The 25,742-nt window shown below is 27.3% G+C and overlaps 1 protein-coding gene across 4 annotated transcripts in view; it reads right to left on the bottom strand.

The window, feature by feature from the left end:
- LOC118446941 (uncharacterized) overlaps positions 1-25,742 on the bottom strand; it is a 68,572-nt gene that overhangs the window by 25,654 nt on the left and 17,176 nt on the right. For 2 of the 4 annotated variants that reach the window (XM_035878182.2, XM_035878183.2), the window contains exons 1-2: positions 15,696-16,352; positions 7,251-7,307 (exon numbers count right to left, since the gene is read on the bottom strand). In XM_035878182.2, coding sequence (XP_035734075.1) covers positions 7,251-7,307; positions 15,696-15,729 — 91 coding nt within the window. In that variant the 5' untranslated portion in view covers positions 15,730-16,352. Of the gene's footprint in view, positions 1-7,250; positions 7,308-15,695; positions 16,353-25,742 lie in introns of those variants that run through there. The other 2 variants (XM_035878180.2, XM_035878181.2) reach the window with 1 other exon arrangement.

Here is a 25,742-nt window from a genome sequence, read left to right as displayed (position 1 = left end):
TAGTAGTCACTCATTGAAACATTTAATACTGCATTGGCATCGATAACGGCTTACCTTGTCTCTAGAGCTCCGATCGTGGCGAAAGAAACGATTGTCCGAGAGTGATCACGCTATTACGTCAATGAAAAGCATGATTTCACGTCGAGATGGGATCGTTCTCTTTAGCCATGAGAGATTTCTTTTAGGTTTTCTCAAGCTCTAAACAACAAGTACAATTCCTCGAAGCCTTTTATGATCACTTGCGATTGGGAATTTACCGTGGCTATATCTAAACGTTACGAGTTTAAGATTTCTGTCTCAAATGTTTTTTTTTTTCAAGCTTATCATTTCATGATATTACGAAAAAAAGATCGCTGCGCAGTAACGCGGTTTTTTACATCAATTTATTCAAATCAACTTTAATGAAACGTTCGAAAAAAAGAAGAAAAAAAAACCGACGAATAAAGGAATAAGTTGATTACAATATGAAAAACCGTTCGTTAATTCTCGTTTTGAATATACTTAGAAAATTGTAACAAATATATTACGTGACAAAATAAAATATTATTATTAAAATGAGCTTGATATAAATATATAAATTTTTACGAAACGTATTGTGCCTATATAACGAAAACAAAGAGAAACGACATACAAAACTTCTATTTGCCATCAAATGATTTCGTGTTTAAAAAAAACAAAAAAAAAAAAAACAAAAAAAAAAAAAAACAAAAAAAAAAGAAAGAAAAAAATGTGAGGAATAAAAGGAAGAAGTAAAACATGTGTTTAACGAAGAAATGATAGCTCGGTTTGAAGCGAGCTAACTAAGATACGCCTGATGTAGAGAGGATGAACTTTCAAGCGTATAACGGTCAAGATCACCGCTTACTGGATATCCTTGAATTTTGCTGACAATAATTTGCTCCAGAGAATCCTCGATAAAAGTCGCGATTTCGCTGGCATTAAACTCTCTGTCTAAAATTGTTTACACCTGATTCTTCTATTTCTTCAATGATTCATTTTATATATTAATAAATATTAATGCCGTTATAATCGATAATTCAATTACAATAATCAATAATTCAAGTTCTTAGAAAAAAATAAATTCCGATAAGAAATTTTCCATGGAAGATGATTTTTTTTATTTCTTCATTATTCACAACTGTTTCGTTATTTTTACGTATATAAATAAAACTTATTACAATGAAACTTACATTTATTTGTAAACGAATTCGATGGCTTTAACAAAAGAAAAATATGAATTTTCTTGATTAAAAAAAAGAAAAAAGAAAAAAAGGAAACTAAACATTTTTGATAAGAAACTGATTAGTCCTCTTTTTTTTTTAATTTTAACAAGTAATTTTTCTATGAGTATATAAAAATATTGTTATTAGTAACGAGTATATTTAAATAAAACTGATATTTTTTTTAATTAATTCAATAATATTTCAGTGAAAGGAAAGGAATAGATCACGATTGAATGGAAAGAAGTGGGGAAATAAAGCTTGAAAGTCGAACGTAAGAAGGATAGGGAGAGAGAAAAAAATCGAACGTGTTTGTCGATAAAGAAATTTCAAATTTTTCCATTAATCTCCAATGAACATACGGAAGTATCGTACACAGAGGAAAGGTGACGTAGCGTAGTGACCGTTGGATGGATCGATTTGATTAAAAATAGATTTTCCCAGGTTCGCGTTATAGTACGTTGTTCAGTGAAAAGCTTGAAAAGTGACGTCCAATATTTCTTTATAGTTGTAGAATATTGACGTTGTAAAAATGACGTAAATAACGATGACGTGTTAAAATATATGTTAGAGGTCCTTCAACGTTATAGAGAATGTGTTTTCAATGAAACTTTCTTGAGTCTTCGTAAATCTTATAGAAAGAGAATAAACAAACAAACGCGAAAAATAATATGTCGAAAAAATGTTTGCATTATATTTAAAATTTTACGTGGATAAAAATTAACATAATCGTGAGTATATCTCGAATGCATAATTCGAAAGTTAATGAAGAATTTTTATCGAAATCGAATAAGTACCAATTTACAATTGGAAATAAAAATTTTTATTAAAAATTTGTTCCGACACTTAATCGTATGTTAGAAATTCACGAGTTCCGCATGTTTCTACGCTAACTTTAGATAATATTAATTTACTATTTGGACCGGTTCCATCATATTTTAGGATGTCTGTCCCGAATAATAAAACGTTTTATAGTTAGAATAGCTGTCTCCTGCAAGTCTATCTTACGAGAGCAATCGGAAAAATATGCGGCTACTTTTTTTTTTCCCTTATAATATATAAATTTCATTCTGAAAGTGAAAAGACATTTTAAAGTGACTATAAAGGTCGCGTAATTTTTTTAATTTCCTCTTATATTTTTCTTTGTTTCTATTAAGTCCATCATTCTTATTAAGTCAATTTTAATTCCTTTCAATTGATATACGCGGAATGTCTACCATTTTTTGAAAGTTATCTTCTTTTTTTAACAAGAAATAGTAAAAGTTATTTAATTTTTTTTCTTTTTTACATAATGCGTTACGTTTTAATCTATATTATACATTTCTAGTCTATCGTAGAAGACTTGGCTATTATGCATGTCAAATACGAACGATGCTATAATTTTACAAATATATAGGTATAGCACATTTTTTGCATTTTTTTTTTTTTTTTAATTTTAATGAAACAAAGCCATTCTGCATTGGACATCGAATAATGGATGTCCTCGATGAATTCACACACACCACATACACACGTGCGCGCGCGTGCGCACGCACGTGCGCGGATATATTAGATGTATAATTAGTGTGTAAATGTATATTCGATGTATTTATAGGATATATGTGTATTATGATGTATATATATATATATATATATATATATATATATATATATATATTAGAAAATATTAAGTATATTTATATATTTACACTTATGTATATACATGTATATATATTTAAACATACATTGCTAAAATAAAAGTTTTGTATTTCGTATAGCATTACTCAGGCAGAAACGCGTCACAGTAATATTTTCTTTCTCGTTCTGCGAAAGGACACGACACGAGTAATTGTCGTTAAAGCGAGTAATTATTAGACGCTTGTGACCAACTCGTTGAATGCGAAATCGCCTTTTTTTCGAGATAAAGAAAGAAAAAAGAAAAAAAGAAAAACAAAAAACAAAAAGAATGAAAGAAAATCAAAAGAAAAGAAAAAAATAAAGATGTCTGAAATGTTCTAAGTACATTTCAAATAAAAGATAAAATATATGGGACTGTGAAAAATCGTTATTTAAAAAATACATCTTTTAACATGTCAGTTCACCTAAATATTTTGTGACGAGAAACAGAGTGGTAGAAAGAGAAGGTTAGAGAGCAAGAAATAGAGAGAGAGAGAGAGAGAGAGAGAAAGAGAAATAGAATGAGAAGCATATGGCGCGTGTCGTCCATCGTGTGCCATTGGCTGACAGTATAAGAGTCACGTGTCCCTTCGCTTGCTTTACGTACTGGCCAGGAAGCAGCTGGCGGTAAACTAATGTTGATTGTCACATAAGCGAGAGGTTAACCATTGATTGATCTATGCCGGTTTATGTTGATATCAGAAAATGATAAGAAGATTCAACTTATATAGAACAATTTTCATTTGAGTTTAGCAACTTAATCGATCGTTCGAATTTTTATTTATGTATTATTTTAATATTATCTTATTCGATATTCGAAAAAATGTAAAAATTATTAATTTAAAAAGTACAGAATATTTTTATAGAGATTCATTTTCTTTTAAATATCATTTGTTGACCTTACAAAACTGTTGATATTATATTTGTGTGTGTGTGTGTGTGTGTCATGTATGTGTGCATATATTTATATATATATCGTAATTATGTATAGTATATAATGTACAAATTTGTATGATAATCGAAGTGAATGAATCTTTCCTAATATGAGTCAATGGATAGGTATATCCAGGTCAGCATTTATTATTCACGATCGATAATTAATCATGAAGTCTTTATATAATTATTATCACGTTCTATCGATAATAGTCACTATCTACCTATGATAAATTACCGATAGTGAAATAACTAAATTCTACATTATCGACATTAACTATTTTACCGATGTTAACTGTATTATTAAAGTTATCGACAGTATCTACATTACCGATGTTCTATACATTACCAACGCAAACGATGGACGAAACACAGCTACCATCTTTCATTAGCTCGTTGTACTAATAGTCTTCACTCTTTAAGAAAAGTAGAACATTTTTTGAACTATAAAAGTCTTAAATATAAAAAGATTGTAAACAATATATAAATAAATAAATTTAGGATTTAAAGAAAGAAATGTTTTATTTCTTGATAGAGTTTCTCGTATATCTCAGGCTAATTTTAATTACTATGGACGTTTATTGTAAACTTCCTGTTGTTAAATTTTTCTTTCCTAGATTTAAAAAATATTTCTAATATGCGTTAGGTTAATTTTCTAGAGGAAATAACGAAGACAATGGAAGTGATTTCATCTCCTAATGAAACAACATTACTACGCTTACATCATTCCATTATCTCAAACGTAATCAATCTGATTAACGCTAATGTGAAACGCAGTATAAGGATGTAGCGAATATACAAATGATAAAAGAGACACGAAACTATGAGAAAAATAATTGACGAAGGATCAATGCTTCCTTTCTTCGTTAAGATTGAATCACAATTAACAAGAAACATTGCTTATATGTTCTACGTAAAATTTAATAGATTTTCAAAATAAACGGAGGAAAAGGCATTATCTTTCTAAGAAAAAAAGAGAGAAAAAGAGGGGAGAGAGAGAGAAAAAACTTGTATCTTTCCTTTTCAAAACGATCAGAAATATAAACAAAACGTAGCCTACAAAATTTTCCCATAAAGTGATTAATAAAACGTATATATATATATATATTAAATGAAATGCATTTTTAAAATATAAAATGTATCTTTCATAAGAAATGTCTTCCTTTTTCTACAGTACTTCTTTTATTTAACTGTAATAGTGTAAAAAAAAAAAATATATATATATATATATATATATATATATATATATATATATGAAATAAATAATCTGTAAATCACAAGAATATATTGAGCTTTTATACGGAAGAAGCAAATAGAAAAAAGAAGCAAAATAAAAAAAAATTAATAAAAAACAAAATTAAACGAACAAGATAATTCTTCGTCTTGAATAATGTCTTGAAGTAAACGAAGAGGCAAATAACGACGATAAAAAAAAGAATAATAAAAAATTTAAAAGAGAAGAGAAAATGAAAAAAAAAAGACAAAAGTAAAAGAAACAAGGTAATTCTTTGCTTTGGGTAATGAAACGTGTCTATCGTTGGATTACGGGTATTAATGTTCCAGCATCAATCGCCGTTCACTCAGAACTGGACCAGTTGACCCTGTACCGAATGTATACATTGTAAGAGTAGTCGTTTACACTTTTTCCTTTGTGCATTCTCCTACTCCACAAATAACACTGACTTTTTTCTTTTTCTCTTTTTCTATCATTCCTAATTTGTTTCTATCTTCAAATATTTCAAAAAGATCCTCTTTTTCTCTCTTTCCTTCTATGTATACATATTTCTCTTCCTTTCTTTTTTTTTTCAAATTCTCGTTTGTCTGCAAAACATGATCGGAGATGTTAATAGGAGAACATGTTTTTCTCGGAAGAAACTTTTCTACGAATCCACGCATAAGAAGAACGTGTTAAGAAATGAAACAGAAAATCACATGTAATTTGCATAATCGACGGTAATCGTTTATTATTGCAATGAATTGAACGAAGGACGAATTAAAGAATTTCGTTTACTCTTTCAAATCTATATACTTATCGTTATATACATATATATATATCTTTTTATTGGAATTATGTATATTTATCATAGAAAAAAATTAATTAAAAGTATAATACTCAATCGATAATTATTTAGTCATGCTAGTAACTTTTTTATTAAAGAGAAAGAAAATATCAATGAAAATATACAGATGCATACACAAATATTTTTTTTTTCTCCAAAATAACGTATATCTACTGTAAATAAATAGACCAACAAGTATAATATTTTATTGATAATTTTTTAGCCATACTAATCACATTTCTAATGAAAAAGAGAAAATCGATGAAAATAAAAGATCCTTGCTCTCTCCCTGATTTCATATATACATTACAGATGCACAGATATATACAATATACAGAGTATTCCAAAAATCATAAATCAAATTGAAAGGGGTTGATAGAAGAGGTAATTTACAACAACAAAAAAAGCTTTACCTATAGTTATCCAATTCTTCATCGTTTTCAAATGACACATGCTTGTTTCTTCGTAAGTAAAAATTAGCACATTCCAATACGAATCAAGTAGAATTTTTTTCGGACAATGTAGATTATCTATTACAGCGGGAAGAAGACATTTTGTAAATTCTTTCTTAAAAAAAAAAAAAAAGAAAAAAAAAAGAAAGAAAAAAAGAATTTTTTTTTTTTTAGAGTAAATAAATTTAATTGTTTTTTTTACATTTCTTACATTAATTTATTATTCTTATGTCTGAAATCTAAGGTCAGTTCTGTACAATGTGATTTTCATTATAGTATAACATTTTTGATTAAATCGTTTAGAAATAAAATTTCCAATAAAAAGCTAATTGGTTTTTTCTTTTTTCTCCCTTTTTTTTTTTTTAATTTGAAAAGCCAGACATTAATTAAAAAAAATGGTTATATACTTGAAAACGGTGAGAAATTGGATAACTATATATATAATGCTTCTTTTTTTTGTTGGAAATTATTTTCCCTATCATCTTCTTTCATTTGATCCGTAAGTTTTGAGATGTCTAGTATATATATATATATATATATATATATATATATATATATATATTTATATATATATATATTTTATATATTTTTTTTTATTATATATATATATATATATATATATATATATATAATATTGTTTTTTACAATTACGTATGTTAATGTAAGTAAAGAAATAAATCAATAATTATAATATTTTATTGATAATTATTTAGTCATGCTTGTAACTTTTCTTCTTGAAAAGAGAAAATCGATCGAAATAAAAGATCCTTGCTCTCTCCCTGATTCCATACATGCAAACACATATACATATATCTATATACATAGATAAAACGGACAGATGTAACACATTTATGCATCCGAATGGATAGATGACGCTTTCGCTAGAGAAATGAGCCGATAAACGGGTTAAAATCGTACTACTCACTCACCGGATTCTTTTTCGTGGTCTTGTGTCCCGTCATCTCTCACATCATCGGTGGAAAGTGCTGAAATCAAAGATAAAGATGAATCTCTAATTTATATTTTTCTATTTCGTTCATATATTTATATAAACAAACAAATAAACGAACAAACAAGCAAGCAAGAAAAGGAATGAGGAAGGAAGGAAAGAAGGAAGCAAGCAAGAAAGGAAGGAAGCAAACAAGCAAGGAAGAAAGGAAGGAAGGAAGGAAGGAAACAAACAAGCGCACGTATATAAGTGGGATAAAGCGAGAGTAATTATTAGAGTGCGAGACACGTTACGAGCTCACGTGTCCTCGAAAGAGCCGATCGCGACCTTCGCATTTGATGGACGAATATTAAACCACGATGGAGCTTTACGATTACAGCCACGCTCCTCTGATACAAACGCACACGTACACGCATAAATAAGTAAATAAATAATGTGTGTATGTGTGTGTGTGTGTGTAATCTATATATGTGAAAGTATATACAATCTATGAACTTACGAGTGATTATAAATATTTTATATTCTATATATCTAATTGCAAAGAAATAATTAATGTTTAAGTAACTAATAAATTGGATTAAAATATATATTTTATAATAATAATAATATTAACAGTAATAATGATCATAATAATAATAATAATTATTATTATTATATATCATTATTATATATTATATATTATATATTAGGTATTATATATTATATAATTATATATTTATTGTTATTGTTATTATTGTCGTTATTGGAATTTTTTCAAATATTAAATACGACACCTTGAACAATCGGAAAAATTACCCGAAGAAAAATGTCCCCAAAAAAAAATGATAAGCGTAAAAATATATAATAATAGATATTATCAGGCTAGTTAAGTTCGCTCATAACTTCCTTATCGTTTACTTGAACGTATGTACATGACATCAACGTAATAACTGTTAGCTACCGATCGCTTGGTTACTTGTTATTTTAAAAAATATTTTATCGTATATCATCTAATAATTGTTATATCTCAGAGACACTCCATGAACGAGATTAATCTCTGATTATTTTCTTTTATTATCTTGGTATTATTTTATACTTAAAAATGATACATTTTAAATTTGGTACTTTTCGTATGAAAAATAATCTGTTGATGCGATCCTTCAGACTATTTTTTTTAACTTTTTTTTTTTGATTTTCTTCTTCTTATCATCTTTCGTTTCATCTTCCTTTTTTTTCGTCATTTCTCTTTCATTCTCTCTCTCTCTCTCTCTCTCTCTCTCTCTTTCTCTCTTTCTCTTTTTCTCTCTTTATTAACAATAAAATGATTTTGAAAAATAATATTTGAAGCAAAACGAGCTCTATTGGCGCATCGATGAGCTCACAAAAAAAAAAAGAAAAAAATAAATGAAAAAAGGGAGACAGAAAAAATAAAATAAAATAAAATTATTATTAATCGTGTGACACATTAACGTGTGACATAACAAACGAGGAAATACGTCGCAAATTTTAAATTTTCGCAATTGTCAACGAAATACTATTTATATTATATGCGCATGTTACATTCACCATTGTGGATATCATTATATTTATCTTATCTACACGTGATGGAACGCACGTTGATCATTTTTTTTTTAATATTTATATATATATATTTTTTTTCTTTTTTTTTCTTTTCAATTTTTTTTTCGTTTTTTTTTTTTGGTTGAAATCTACAGAAACAGAGACGGCGAGTTTATCCAGCAAGTTCACCTTGAAAAGAACTGCGCCTTAATGGGTCAGCAAAATAAATACACGTTCTCTGTTTTCCTTCTATGGTCGAATCGAATGATCCCGGAACAGATACTCTCACCTGTACGTTCAATAATTCAATAATTTTTTTTTTTTGTTCTTTTCTGTATCGGTAAGGTGACTGACTCGTTACAAGAAATTAAAAAATAAAAAAGAAAGAAAAAATATAATTACCGGATCTATCATTCTCACAAATCTTACAACTGTGGAATATGAATATGATTTATTTATTATGAATTTGATTTATTTTATCATTTTATTTAAGGAACATTTATTTTAAATATAAACAAAAAAAAATTGAGATCGTCCATATTTTTACTTTCTTTATTGCGTTTTCCTCTCTTCTTCTTTTTTTCTTATATATTCGAAACGATTTTTCTTTTATTCTTTTTTTCTTTTTTTTTTTGTTTATGAGATTATTGCAATTTAATTGATGACATTGAGGTACACGAGTTACTTGTCAGATATAATTTGTTAGAAATTTATTTTAAATACAAAAAAGAATGATATTAATCTTTCAAAAAAAAAAAAAAAAAAAAAAAAAAAATATTAATAATTTTTAAATTATAAATAATAATGAAAATAATACTTTCAAATGTCGAGAAAATAGATTTTTTATAACTATTTAGAAATTATAACGAATAGAAATATAATCGAATGTCGATGATCTTACTTGACATTGTCAACACGTGTTCGTGGTTTCTCGTGCGGTTTCGTTACTCTTGTATGTGCGAATGAAAAATACAAATGAATATTTTTGATATCGTTTTCACGGTCTACGAGGTTACTATAAATCCATCCATATTAATGCACATAGAAAAAAAGAAAAAACAAAAAAATATATTTATTACCAACATGGTTTGAAGTATTATTGTAATATTCGTAGATATTAATTCTATTCGTGTGATTGCAAAATTACGTATAATAATTTTATTAATGTTTAGAATAAAAAACAATTTATTTTATGAAAAAATTATAGCTATCATTCCTGTTTTAAAATTTATTAAGGATCCAGTATAATATTTGCTTTTTCTTTTCCTGAGAATTTTTAAAGAAATATAAAATTATCACACATTAAAGAGTTAACAAGCGCAAAAAAAAATAAGACAAAAAAGAATGAAAAATTCGAGGACCGTAATGGTCCATTCTAAATGGCAAGAATGTATAAAATAAACGAAACTTCCACGTGGATTGAAGATCATGCTTATCTCAATGCGTAAAAGAAGAGAAAGCCATTTCTCCTTAACGAAATATGAACGTAAAAAATTAAATGTTTACTTATATATATATATATATATAAACATATTACATAGATACAATACACATATATCAAATGATGTTCAATGTTATAACATTGGAACTATTAAACTCATCAAAAAGATGAATGTCAGAATCACTTTTTTTACAATTATTAAAATAATTTTAATTATCACAAAAACGTCAAAAAAACTCTATTTTTCTTTATTCGTTATTGTACAATTAAATATATTTAAAAAAAACAAATAACGAATAAAGGAAAAATAAAAAAAGTTTTATACAATATATCTATATTGATATATCTTTTATACAATATATACTATGAATAATATTATAAAATTATTTTATTATTTATTTTATTTTATTTAAATTATTACAAATTGTTTGATTGACGTTAAATGTTATATATAATATGTCCATAAATAATATTATAAAAAATTATTTTATTTTGTTTTATTTTATTTGATTTTAGATTATTATAAATATTTATATAGAAATGTTCGTAGAGAATATTCCACGTATATATTATAAAAAAAGAAATTAATCAATAATTGTACTTTTAATTATTTAGTTTTAAAAGAAAAAATTTATAGGAAACTATCTTTCCTCTATCCCTTATGATGGTACATTTTAGAAAAGAAATATTAATAATTTTTTTTTATATAAAAGTTGCGTAAGTAGATTAAAACGAATTTATGTCAGTATTTCAGGATTTTTCTAATTATTACTTTCAATGTTTCTTTTTCCTTTTCTTTCTTTTTGTTTTTTTTTTTGGTGTTTTACAATTTCTAACAATCGTACGAAGTTAAACGTACTAAATCTTGGAAATAAGTGGGTCGGAGAAGGCGCGCAAGATGTCTGAGTTGGTGTGCAAGATGCCGCAAGGTGTTGGGAATCAAAGGGAAAAGAGAAAGAAGAAAAGTGAGTCAGTCGCGTGATTCTCGGTCTCTCCATATTTTCCGAGAGCGTCCCACTGCTCTTGTACCTCGGAAAGGCCGGTATGTTCAATTGAATGATAGCAATGACTTTATTGCACGTAGTCAACTCTATTACACCGACCTTTTATTCTCTCGAATGTCCTCGAAGCTCTTGAGCGTTATTCGTTATGAAAAAATAAAAAAGAAAGAAAGAACGAAAGAAAGAAAAGAAGAAAGAAAAAAGTTACAACGAGCGATTATCTACTCTTGCTAGATAACAGAGATTTATAGTGAATAAATACAACAATAAAAAGAAAAAGAAAATAATAATAAGAAAAATGTTTTTGTACGTTATTTAAAAATTAATACCTTTTTATAGACTGCAATAAAAAATTCGAAATTTTTTAATATATATAAATATATAAATAATATATAAATATAAATATAAATAAACACACACACACAAACATACATATATATATATATACACAAAAATTAATTAATATTATTATTGTAAAATACATAAAATTTTTTATAATAATACTATTTTTGTAATAATTTTTATTTTACAATAAAAATATTTACAATATAAATATTTACAAAATAACAAAATATCTAAAATATATTTTATATAATAATTGCCATTAAAAATATCAAATTCAATAAAGTTACGATAATTCGAATTTTAAGTGTCTTGTTTTATTATTAAAATCATAATTACCATAAAAATGTTTATTTCAAGCAAAGTAAAATGTGTGATAAAAATATATCGCTAATATTAATATTTGAAACAAAAATAATGTATTATTGCAACAGGAACTAAGTTTCTTAGAAATTTCTTCTCTAGTTTAGATAGTTTAGATAGTGATAAAAAAAAACAAATATATTTTTATATTTTGTAAATCTGTCTTGATAATCCTCTTTTAAATATCCTTAATATCAGCAACATTTATTTATTCAAAATTAATTATTTTAATATTAAAAATCATGTGGAATAATCGTATTTTACGATACACGGTGACATATAACAGTGATTTTATAGCTTCTTAAACGGGTTATTGTGATTTTTATGATATTTATTGAAATATATATATATATATATATATATATATATATATATATACACAGTATCTCATTTGAGGATTCATGCACAAATAATTATTTTCCAAATTACAGTTCGTGTCAAAAAAATGTTTCAAATAGAACTTACCCTGTTTCGAGGTGGAGTTTTATAGTTGTCACAAATCTTCTCTATGTAAACCTGCTTCCGGGATTTCAAGGTGACCTTTGTTTTATTATACGGAACTTGAATTATCTTAAAAGATCAAAGTGTTATGGCCAATAAATAAAATAAAAGATACAGTTACTTAAATAAAAATATACCCAAATATAAACAGTTCCATATAAAACAACAAACGTTAGTTTGAAATCTCAGGAAAGGGAAAATCAAGAAAATTTGTGATCACCATAAAATGTCCCTTTACTACCTTCCTCGAAATAGATTAAGATTTCTTTGAAAAATTTTTGAAATTTATATTGAAATCTATTAAAATTTATATTTGTTTTAAGATTATTTATATGTATATATATATAGATGTATTTTACATATAATTAATATTTTACCTTATTAAAAATTAATATTTCATTTTTTTTCTATTATTTTATATATTTTATACAACACATCTCTTTCAACATATCTATTAAAATAAGCTGTTCGTATGGTCTATAAAATTATTAGATTTTTAATGATATGCGCGTACACCACTCTTGTATCCATTATAACTTTTCACGAGATTTTATAATATGGAGAATAAATATGGACGAAGATCCATTGACGAGTAATAAAAAAATCACAAGAGTATTTAATCGACGAGAGAATTCAAATAAATCTACGACTTTGCGTATCACGACGTAAAAGCGCATAAAATTTAATCCTTCGACCGTTGTTTACGCCGGTCTTTCGAAATTGCAGAAAATCTTTCGACTCTTATCATTATCATACTGAATAAAATGAGAATATACACTGATGTGATGCTGGTATTAAAATTGAAATGAAAGTACATATAGAGAATATATATATATATATATATATATATATATATATATATATAAAATTATAAGTTGATAAAAACATTATTATTTTTACATATATTATTTTTTCATAAAATATTATTAAAAAAAAATAACTAGTAATAATCATTTCATATACATATACTAATAGCAATTGTAATAATAGTAAAATATTATAAATATTTATATGTATACATAATAAAATATTAATCTTCTCATCGACTATGATTCATTATTTTCTTTTTCTTCTCTTAAACAATATTTTAAAGCCTAAGTTTTAAAAAATGTTGATGAGATAATTATCGTTGTTCGAATGTCGAAATCAGAAATACGAAGGCCGAATTGAAAAAAAAAGAAATACTTGAAAATATTGACACACTGTGTCAGCGACATCGTTGAGAGAGACGTTGCGTGTTAGCGCGTTAGCTACTCGAAGAACTGGCCAATCAGCCAAGCATAACTGTCCATAATCCATAAGTACCTATTTACAAATACGTAGAAGAGATAGGTACATTCATATGTATGTACATATGTCTGTATGTACGTATATGTTTACTATGGCAAAAGTCTCTAGAAAGAAAGAGAGTTCGAAAAAAATGAACAAATTCACAAATATTTATAAATTATTTGTTTATCAAAATTTCTCTTTATCTTATGAACGCTAGTTTAAGATTATTTTATTATGAAAGTAATAGTGAGTAAATAATGTTTGAGGTTTCATTAACCTTTTTTTTTCCTTTTTTTTTAATACTTCAAACCTTTTAATCGGAAGAAGTTATATATTTTAAGTATAAAAATGAGTAATAATAATAACAATAATAATTTGTAATTAAATATAAAATATTTAGTATAGCTTAATCATATTAAAACACACATGATTCTTCACGTAGGAGATTGCTAATCGTTAAAAAAATCTCCCTACATATTTCTTTCTCTTATATATCGCTAACGAGAGAGATAACAAGATAAGGACATAATCGATTGGTCCCAACAGGATCGATCGAATTACATCAAATTACTTCAGTTAGGATACATTCTTACATTCCTACGTATGTACATAGATATACACGTATATATGTACATAGAACATTCCTACGTTCACATACGACTCTTCAAGAGAAGAAAAAAAACGCATGCAAGAGATTAGAACAGATAGAATAATCGCTAACCTATATAAGTTATATCGATTTGACTATTTTCGTGCTTGCTCGACGACGATTTTTTACCATTTGTTCGATTATATTTCTTATCTAGAATCGATGGACGTTCAAAAGGCGTTTTTAACAACTAATTGCAAGTACGACACGAATTGACTATCGGTCTTATCAGGACGATCGAAAATATCCAAATTGTTCTCATATCTTTTATTTGTCGATCTCATATTATTTATTCATTCATTTAAAAATTACTGTTTTTAAAGCAATATTAATAATTTCTCATAATTAAAAAAGAAATATCTTGCAAGTTAAAAAATAACATTAATTTAATATATCGGTAACTAATTAATTACTTACTAATTAGTGTTTTGAAATGTCAGATCAATTATCGTAATGGAATGGTCGAAGGATAAACAATCTTCAAAAGTCATATTAATGTTTGGTCTTTTACACAAGGACGACTATATATATATACATATATACATACATATATATATATATATATATATCTTAATATATATATCTATATATTAAGATTTAGATATAATTAACGTGAAAATATTTCGAAAGTTCCATAGATTCTTGTATTTTAAAGGAAGAAAAGCATGGAATGTAGCCTATTTATTTACTCTGATACGTTTCAAGAACTCGCCTTCTTGTGCTTATCGTCGCTCGATTAAAAATCTTCGGGCACGATAAACTTTCTCTTTCTCATCGTTCGCGCATACGTTATAAATCGATCAGTATTCTTATTTGGACCGTCGGAATCTTTACAAAACAAAAAATAAACAAACAAACGAATAAACGACGATTTTGGTATCAGCAGCAACGCTAATACAATCATTGCATGGTCGATAAACAATCTTCTTCATAAAAAACTATATGATAAAGACACTATTTTTGTACAGATTGTGTTCGAAAACGTCGTGGAAAACTTTCTGTTTTTTTTTCAATAATATTCATTAAAACTAAATGAAACTCATATATACGCGGACACGATAAACGCATATGCATGAAAATAGCATTGAAAGGTAATATGTGCGTACACCATTACCTACGTCGAAATTTTTTATTGGACAAAGAGATATGAGTACTTTCGGTACTTTTAATATCTTTATTCCAAGGCGTGGCAAGAAAATTACAAACTAAGCAATCAAGTAAACAAGAGAAAGAAAAAAAGAAAGAAAAGAATAAATAAAAAAAAAGAGGAAAGAAAAGAAAAAAGAACAAAATAGAAAAAATATTTTATGTACGCACCAACTTCGGCATGTTGAACAAAAAATTCCAACATATCTTCGGCCCTTTGTTATTGTTACCGTCTTTTCTCAATCAACCGCGAAACCTTCGCGGTTCTTCCTCCTTGTTCTCTTCGACGACAAATAGTTTGTTCGTTTTGATCCTGGAGTGCGCGCGCGCGCGCGCCGAATAGAACGCTCATAAAAAGTAATAAAAGGCGAGTCGCGTCCTCGTTGACGTCTTTTTGTGATTATACATATGATTATCGAATTTCTTTTCGATAATCTTGACAATCATGGAAAGTCTTCCGAAAGTCGGAAGTCTTAGAAAGAAAGAGAGAGAAAGATTAAGATAGAGAAAAGTAATTTGTCGATAAAAAGACAACAAATAACGCAATCGACGAATACGGAAAAAGCTAAAAAAAAAAAAATAGAAAGAAAACTATAGAAAAATTTGTCAACGGCAAATATCGTTCAAAGTTTTTCTATTTTTTCGTATTTGTTATTCTTCTCTCTGTCTTCTTTGTATTTACTTAAAATTCGATCTTGTGTTCGATCTTTCTTTTACTTCATCCTAAAAATGAAGATGAAAGACGAAAAAAAATCAATAATAATAAACACTTGATAGTAAGAAACGACGATGACAACACACCTTCTCTCACGGGTTTCGCGTTTAAACTGAAACTGATTCTGTGGAACTGTGCGCAGCTTCGTCTGGGCCCGCGAAAGTTAGCTGCGCATGCGCGTCTCTCGACTCGTCATCGCCACTCTCGAGAAAGTATCTTCCACCGTTCACTCCACTCCCTCCTCCCTAACCCGTCATTCTCTTTTTCTCCTTACATCGCTAAACGCCAAACTTATTTCTTCTTCTATGTCCATCATCTTCCAAGTTACTTTTTTTCACGAGAAAGAGATAATTGAGAGAACAAGACATGAATGGAAGCGTCATTAAAGGGTTACTGACGTTAATTAATATCAATTTATATGCGTCAGTCGCGGTGCAATCCGCGTTGATTCGTGCCATCCTCACAAATTCCATCGGTCTTTATAATTTCATTAAAAATTCTTAAGATAGATATTTTTTTTCTCTTATAACATTAACTACGTTTTTCCTCTCTTATCTTTCGTTCTTTCTTTCTTTCTTTCTTTCTTTCTTTCTTTCTTTCTTCCTTTTTTTTTCTTTCTTTATTTCTGTTCCTTTTTTTTGATAATAAAATATATAATAAGTTAATGAAATTTGAAAAAGCTTAGATATATAAAATTTTTTTAAAACTTCTTCTATTAAATGGAACAAGTTAATTTCGTTTTATTGGACTATCGTGAATTATTCTATAGTAATAAAAGATAGATTACGAGAGATTAAATAGGATTTATCTGAAATTGATCGAATACTTTCAAAGTACATACATGGTGAACCAACATTACATCAGACAAAGTTGGAACAACAAAGACCACGTGCCGCATAAATATTTAAGCGAGTATGTGAGTGTGAATCAATTGCGAGATGAGTACGATCAAGTTTGGTTAAGATCATCGTTGATCCGGGATCCCTTTTACGGTTTAACTCGTTCTCTGAACGAACGATCATCAAATCTTATATGTAAAATTACATAATGATTACTAATTTATATACATATATATATATATATATATATAAATTATATATATATATATAAATTATATATATATATAAATTATATATATATATAAATTATATATATATATATATAATTATAAATGAATAATAATTATGTTTCTTTATATAATATAAAATTTTTTTGCTTATCGCACTTATAATTAACATTATTTTTTAAAGTAAAAATCCGATATAGAATAATTATATAACGAATAATAAAAGAATTAATTGTTTATTATTGACAATAGTTTTGTCCTATTTAATTAATTTATTTATATATTTTCTTTTATTACTTTGTAAGATAATTCTTGTAAAATATTCACAATCCTCTATCAACCAATCACCAGTATTCTTCCGATAATATTTGATATCCAAACATATGTCTGTATGTGTGTGTATATGTATGTACGTATGTATATATATATATATATATATATATATATATATATATATATATACACGTATATCTATCGATTAAAAGCGAAATCTTTCCTTAGCGACAAATTTAATTAGTTGACAAATTATCAAAAATTTAGAGGACGCGATAAGCTTGTCCACGTGATCGCAACTCGCGAAAATAATTCTTTTCTTTTTTTTTCTTTTTCTGTTTCATACGGAAATCGTCGAAGATTGGATCGACACGGATCGTCGATCATGTTCGAACTTCCTGGGTCATTTAACGTTTTTTTCTCTTTCCTTTTCCCATCGATCATTACAGAAAAGTATAGGTATTAGTGGTACGATTTTCAAATTGAGTTCATTATTGAGAATAATCGTTAAAAATTATGTTTGGAATCAAATGTTGTTAATGTTTAAAACGAAATCGAAAACGTTAAGGGAGTACTGCTTGAATGACCCCAACCAATATATACAGCATATAAATTATATTATACTTGTTTACGTGAAGGTTGTGTAAATATGCGTGTATTGGTGCAACTACACCTACATATATGCATACATACAAGAATTCGAAGTTGACGATTCTACGTGTCGAGGAAAGATATGTACGATATCTCTTACATGACGTCACGATATCAATAAATCGTCATTAAGCAAAAGATCGATCGCGGGTGGCGATCATTTGACGATAGATAAATACTCATACATTTGTTCTTACTTAGTCAGTTATTTTTTTTTCTCTTTTTACTTTTATCTTTTTTCTTATCTCTTTTTAATTTTTAATTTTTTTATTTTTTTATTTTTTTATTTTTTTATTTTTTTAGTCTCAAAGAAAAATAAATATTAATAACTTTACGATAACGCGAATCGTTCACAATTTTCTTCGAGAATGTTCGACTCTCAACCTTCCTCACCCGTTCACCATCTTTTAACTCGCTCTCGAATACATTCTCGTGTCGTTGCTCGAAGAAGGTTGCTGAAAAACGTACGCTAAATACGTTTCTCTTTTACATGCGAGACCTTCCTGAATGAACGATCAAATTATACATCTATATGTATTGAAGATATTTTTCTTTTTTTTTTCTTTTTTTATTATATATGTGCATATATTTTAATTAATTATTAACGTACTCGTACAATAGTCAATTTTCTGACATGTTCTATCTCTTTTTGTACTGAACCTTGTTATTAAGAAAGATTTTTGGAGTGGGCGTATATTCCCGAGACTAATCGTCTCCAATTGTGAGCCATTATTTATCGCACGTGCTAAATGCCAATTTAAAAAAAAAAAAATTAATAATTAAACGAAAGGTAAAAGAAAAAAACGATTTTATTTAAAAAAAATAAAATTAAAGATACACACACACGCGTTACCGTGTGTAATTAATTCGTTTGATCCGTTCTTTTATCGTTCGGTGATTACATTTTTTTCTCGATTTTATCTATTCCTCTCTTTTCTCGATTTTTATCACGAAATTGTAAATGTCTGAAAATTAGGAAGGTGTGCGATAGAGAAATAGTCGTAGAATCGCGTGTATGTCTTGTAATTAGCACAAAGTGTTATTCACCGTTCGTGGTTACGATCAGGATGAAAGAATGTAACTTCGCCCACATCGAATGAAGATCGTTGATGATCATTTTTGAACCCCCTTAACCTTGCGCGCTCGCGTGCAAATTGACGATATTATCATAAATACGATCTCAAGAACACGTACTCGTTTGCAAGAAAGAGAGAGAGAGAGAGAGAGAGAGAGAGATAAAGAGAGAGAGAGAGAGAGGGAGGGAGGGAGCACATTTCTATATATATTTTAATAAATTTTCATTTTGTAAAATTTGCTAATAAAATCTTAAAAGCCAAATGACGTTAAATGAAAGTGATATTAAATAAAATCGTAGAAATTTTAAACGGATTGCTTTTCTTTTTTGCAAATTTTAAACAGACGATAAATATGGATAGATAGACGTATAAATAAAATGTAAGAAGCGATGTGCTATAGAGATAGCACATTTGAATATTAATTGCTACGAGTCGAGATGCACATATAAACGATATTTATTCGTTTTACAAATTGAAATTGTTTGTTATAATCTCCGAAGAGGTGTTATAATTCATCATGATAAGTAAGTAAAAAATTAAAGATTTGATATTTGTAATTTTTAAAAATTTTGATACTACTTATATTAGTTATATAACTTTTATATTGGTTATTTGATAAAAAATATTAGACAAATTGATTTGAGAAAATTGCGACTTATTAGAGACCTAACGGAAGTCATTGATTTAAAATCAACGATTTTAAGCTGATATTGATATTATCGATTGAAAATAATATGTTCAGACAATGATCGATAATATAGGGAAAGAACCGGACGATTATACTTATCTTTGAAGGTACCAATGAGGTCGGCCACTGTTAGTACGACGAAAAGTGTGTATATACGTCGTACCGTTTCATTTCTCGAATGTCTCGCATCCGGACGCGACTCGCGTATTTCATGATCATCGTATCGTCGAACGATCCATGCGCTTGCTTACGTGAGCTCCTCGCGTGCTCGCACATTTCACATATTTTAGTTAGCTAGCCGAAAGAGGTGCGGTCTCTATTGCGAATGCAAAATGCATAAAGGTGAGGTCTCTGAACGCGATACGATTTCGGCTATGCAGCTTTACGTCATCGCCATCTTTTTCCATCTATCTAACGTAATAATTAATATTTTCATCATTTTCCTATTAAAAATATTTAGATAAAGTTAATTATATCGATTCGTATAAACTTGACTGTTTAAGCCTTCGAAAAATAATTTTTTATTAATTTGCTTTTTTCTTTTCTAAAAATGTTTAACAAGACATTATGCTATATCCTAATTATTAAGTAAATATAACAAAGGAAATAATAGCAAAGTTACATTATCAACATATTCTTTTTTTGCATAGACTACATTAAATATTAAGTCGTAATTCATCAATTATATGCATTTAAGAATTGCTCAAATCTTTCTATTATATATTTTCTTTTTTTGAAATTTTTAAAAATATATTATATATTATAAAAGCTATTAAGTTGATATAACAATAAGAAGAAAAATAATAGAAAAATTACAACATCATGGCATTTCTTATAAAATATATATATTATATATTATTTTGTAATTTAACAAGTATTTAAGTTTAAAGATTTGATAAAAATGTTAAATAACAATTAACGAATTAGTTAGATGTAACCTGAGACTCAAATTTAGATAATTCTAAATTTGGGACTCAAATAAAAATGGAAAATTTTCAGTTGCATATGAAATATGATTAACGATAATGATTACGTTTTAAAGTAATCAATTTAATAGCTTTTTAACTATCTCTTCTTATTATTATTCTATTTGATAGGATATATCCATAGGGGTCGTTAAATTACAAATTACAAATATCAAGAATCTTTTAATTGCTTATACTCACTGATTTTGTTCTTCGTATACATCATGTCGCATGTGACACGAATTCCTAACATTCGCCACATAATCTTTATAATAATTAAAGTCTCCTCTTCTTTCTTCTTTTAATTGTATAATCGTACTTAACGCAATTTCAATCGACGAGGACCGTCATTCCATAGAGAAACTTTTTAATCGCAGTATCATAGTAAAGTTGCCGTTAGTCTATACAAGTGATTCTCAACCTTTTATGCTTCACGTACTCTCTAGAAATGTGTATCTAACTCTAGCATGCATATCATTTAAATATATTGAATTATAATTATAGTATAACAATGAGAATAAAATAAAACATATATATATATATATATATATACCGACATAAACAATTCAACGAGTCTTATAAAATTATAAACATTTTGCGGTATAATCAGTCAAATGGTTAAATGTCAGTATCAATGCGTAACTTAAAAAATTACTGCGTATGGATTCTTGCACCATACGTGCATTTGAGAATCCCTAGTCTATACGTTTAGTCTGTAATAACAAAATGCGAAGGCGTACTAGCGTAACAGGAAATACGTGTAAATAATTCGAAATTTCTACTATTAATTTCTATGCGTGTCACTTTATGGAATTTCGTATCGTCTAATTCGTATATAGTTGATTTTCAATTGCATTTGTTATTCTATTATCAATTCCTCATTTTTTTTTGTTTATCTACTTATATCGCAAACAAATATATTTATATACGTAAAATCTTCAAATATGTATTGTTATATCAGTTACAATGTAATTGATATTTATCTCGTATAGATATGGAAAAAGAAAAAAAGAAAAAAAAATATCTACGTAGTTATATAATTTTCATTGTATAGAATAAATAACAATACAAAGTAATTGACATTTATCTCGGATAAATAAAAAAAAAAAAGAAACAAGAAACAAAGAAAAGGAAAGGAAAAAGAAAATAAAGAAAAAAGGTTTTATATCGTTCTCGCAAGAATTGGATTTATCGTTAGACGAGGTATTTTCCTAATTTATCATTTAGCCTAAGATAATCTCCGGACTCGATTAGTGCGACTGATCGTTACCGTTATCGTAAACGAGTAAATGATAACGCGTTAACTCGGTGAAAGTAACAAGAGCGAGAGTCAAACATGTTAACGTTTAGTATTTAGATCTTTGTATGTGTATGAATACATATTTTTCTGTTTATAGAAGCTATCGATAAAAGTTTATTGCTTAACCGAAATAATACGATGGACTATCGTCAAGTTATTTTCATTTATTTATTTCTCCATTCTCTTTGTTATTTTAAACCATCGGCTTCTGTGAAAAAAATTAACGATAACCGGATTTGAAGTTGAGATATGTTTCCTCATATTGTATTAATGTAATCTTTTAACGTTTTATTTATCTTCTTTTTTTTCTATGTATCTCAATCCTGTTTATTTCTAATTCGAAATAATCTATTCTTTTTTTTTTATTCAAACTCCAGCCTATCCAGTGAAAATAGAAATGTATCGATTAATAAGATAAAAGAGATACGAAAGAAAGCTCGATTAAGTTGAGCTCGTGCAAAGACTTCGGATAATTCATGATTGGACCATTAGATTCAATTAGAAGTCTCCTCGCGTGTTTGTCACGTTCTTCCTCGTGACTATGTTCAAAGTGGCTTTCATATGAGAAAAAGGTGCTCGCTCGAGAGTAAACTACATGCGTATATATTTACATATATATATATATATATATATATATATATATATATATATTTATATGTATGTACATATGTATATGCGTATGTATATATATACGTACTATGTACGTACAATACTATGTATGATGCCACGTCATTTTAATGACATTCGCGTTATGTTATGTGACAATTGTAGAACATTCCACAAGATTCATTATATTTTTATTATTTAATTGTTTCTTTATTTTTTCTTTTTTTCTTTTTCTTTTTTTTTATATATATGTACGTACATACGCGAGACAATATGACACGATGTCATGTCATTTTAATAACATTCATCTTATGTTATGCAACAATTTTAGGACATTCCTTGAGATACATAAATATTTTTATTATTTAAATATTTTTTTTTTATTATTTTTTATATTTTGAATAACGAGATAGGAAAGTAAGAAGTTGGTGTGCAAAAAAAAGGAAAAAAGAAAGAAAAGTACTAAAGAAGATTCTTCATCTTTATCAAAGGAAATAAGTCGTAATTTACATGTAAAGGCTAATGGACATTGCGTGGAGTCGTCGTCGTCATCGTAGAGGGTAGGCGGAAGAAGGAAGAGAGCAATCGCTTCGTTCGAAAGGCATAGCCAGCCTGGATCGTCTTTAGGTACGATCGGAATAACAATTAGATACCTATATCCATCCCATTGCAGTGCGAGAAAACTTCGTCATGAATCTCGTCTATTATTCTTTGAACGTTCATCGGTTTAACCTTAGATACCCGTGACATGCGTTCGCCATTTTTCTTTTTTTCTTGTCTCATATACGTATATATATATATATATACACACACATATAGATATATATATATATATATATGCTGTACAGAATGGACCAAAAGTTCTTAGATCGTTTTAAAAATCAATTACTCTTGTTCGAGATTATTCAAACTTTTTTTCAATTAGCTTTGTAGGTTTATAATTTAAAAATGAAATCCAAAAATTTTCGAAAAAGAATAATTGATTTGTAAGAACTTCGATTAAGAACTTTTGGCCCTCTCTTTATTATGAACATACGCATCCACATATGTACACGTTCTTTCTACATGATTTGCTTTTAAACTTTATAAATTTTACTGCCTTATATAGGAATAAATGAAGAAAGATGATCTTGAAAAAGATGATCGAATTAGAAAAAGAAAAACCCAATTTTATTCTTGATTATACAAAACAATGATTTTTGAAAAATAAATAAATTAAATCTTTTAGCGTAAGAATGAACAGACAGTTTTCTTAAGATTCGTGGTATGCACAAACACTAATACATAGATATTATACATATAGTACGTATGTCTATCTTTAAATTCTATATGTGCCTTGAGATACTTGTACTTGAGCGAATAAATCACGTTTGTTCTCGCGATAATGACGAGTCCAAGAAAGTCCCGAGTAACTTCTTATTTTTATTTTTATTCGACCTTGAGAACGTTCAATCTGATCGGAGGAAAGAGGACATCTTATATTTTTTTTCACATCTCTTTGCTTACAATGTATTGTGTGTGTGTGCGCGCATATATATATATATATATATATATATATATATGCGTACATTAATTCTAAAGACAATAATGTTATTTTTTTTGGCTAAAAAAAAAATGGCTATTTTTTTTAATGAGAATAAGTCCGATTCAAATTTTTCTCAAGGTTTCTTTTTCTATCTTTCTGAATCATTTTACTCTCGATCATTGCTCTTAGAATTATATATGTCGAATAATGATCTTTTTAGATATCTACACTTACGTAAAAACTTGTAAATTATGTAGAAAATTCGTATTTCTTATTTTACGATATTTGCTCTTTTTATTACATTATTAGAAATTAGATATGAATTAGAAGTTGATAAATGTAAACGTTCGAATTCGTTCATTCTTTCTTCTCCCTTTTAGTATATTTTTTTTTTTATTTACTCGAAAGAAGTATCAAATGATAAAAAATGTACACATATGTATATACATTGTATACTCTTAGTATGATCATTGTAAGAAATCCTTGACCCATCGCGAGTACTTTATTGATAGCAATAACCATGATTTATCCTTTACAAGTGACACGATCGTTAACAAGATTTGATGTTGTGATATTAAGTTTTCATAAGTGTAATGAAAAGAAAATGTCTGTAAAAAGTTTCTTAATAAGACATAAAATATCCGATATAAATGATAAGAAGACTAAATACAATTGATTTAATCGTCGATATTTCTAATAATAACTTTAATCTCTTTTTCTCACCTTGGTAACTCCAAGATTAAAGATCAAATTCCGGAAGAATGATTGCATGAATTGAGAAAGGAACTAAGTTTATGGTTTAGTAACTAGATTAAGAATATTAAATTATTTCATTCCACTCGAGTGGTTTGCAAAAGTGATTTACGGAGAAGCTAAGAAGGAGAAAGTTTCAAAGTGTCTTGATCGTCATTGTTTTTAACCGCAAGCAAGCCAATATATATGTATATATATATACATCTAAAATTTATATATGTACGTGTATATATATATATATATATATATTCTTTCCTACTATTAGATTACTCAATCGTGATCAATAGATTTTAATCATCTATAACATCATGTAACTTTGAAATCACATATTCATATGTCTATCTTTTTTCAATTTCATTTCGTTTTTTGCCACAAAATGAATAATTCATTTATACTCAATGATTATTACTTACTAAGTATAATTTATACTATATAAATAATATCAATATAAATATACTATATAAATATAAATTATACTTATATAACACATAGAATAAATATACATGTATTCATATAATTCAAATATTAATCTTCGATTATGAATCAAAAATTAATTTTAAGTATATTATACTTACGATTAGTACAGCACGATTATGCTAA

Source organism: Vespa mandarinia, chromosome 1, assembly GCF_050613455.1.
Source record: "Vespa mandarinia isolate Hongniang chromosome 1, ASM5061345v1, whole genome shotgun sequence".
NCBI classification, from domain to species: Eukaryota; Metazoa; Arthropoda; class Insecta; order Hymenoptera; family Vespidae; genus Vespa; species Vespa mandarinia.
Note: the sequence above shows the minus strand (reverse complement) of the source record. Positions and strands in the feature narration are given on the sequence as shown.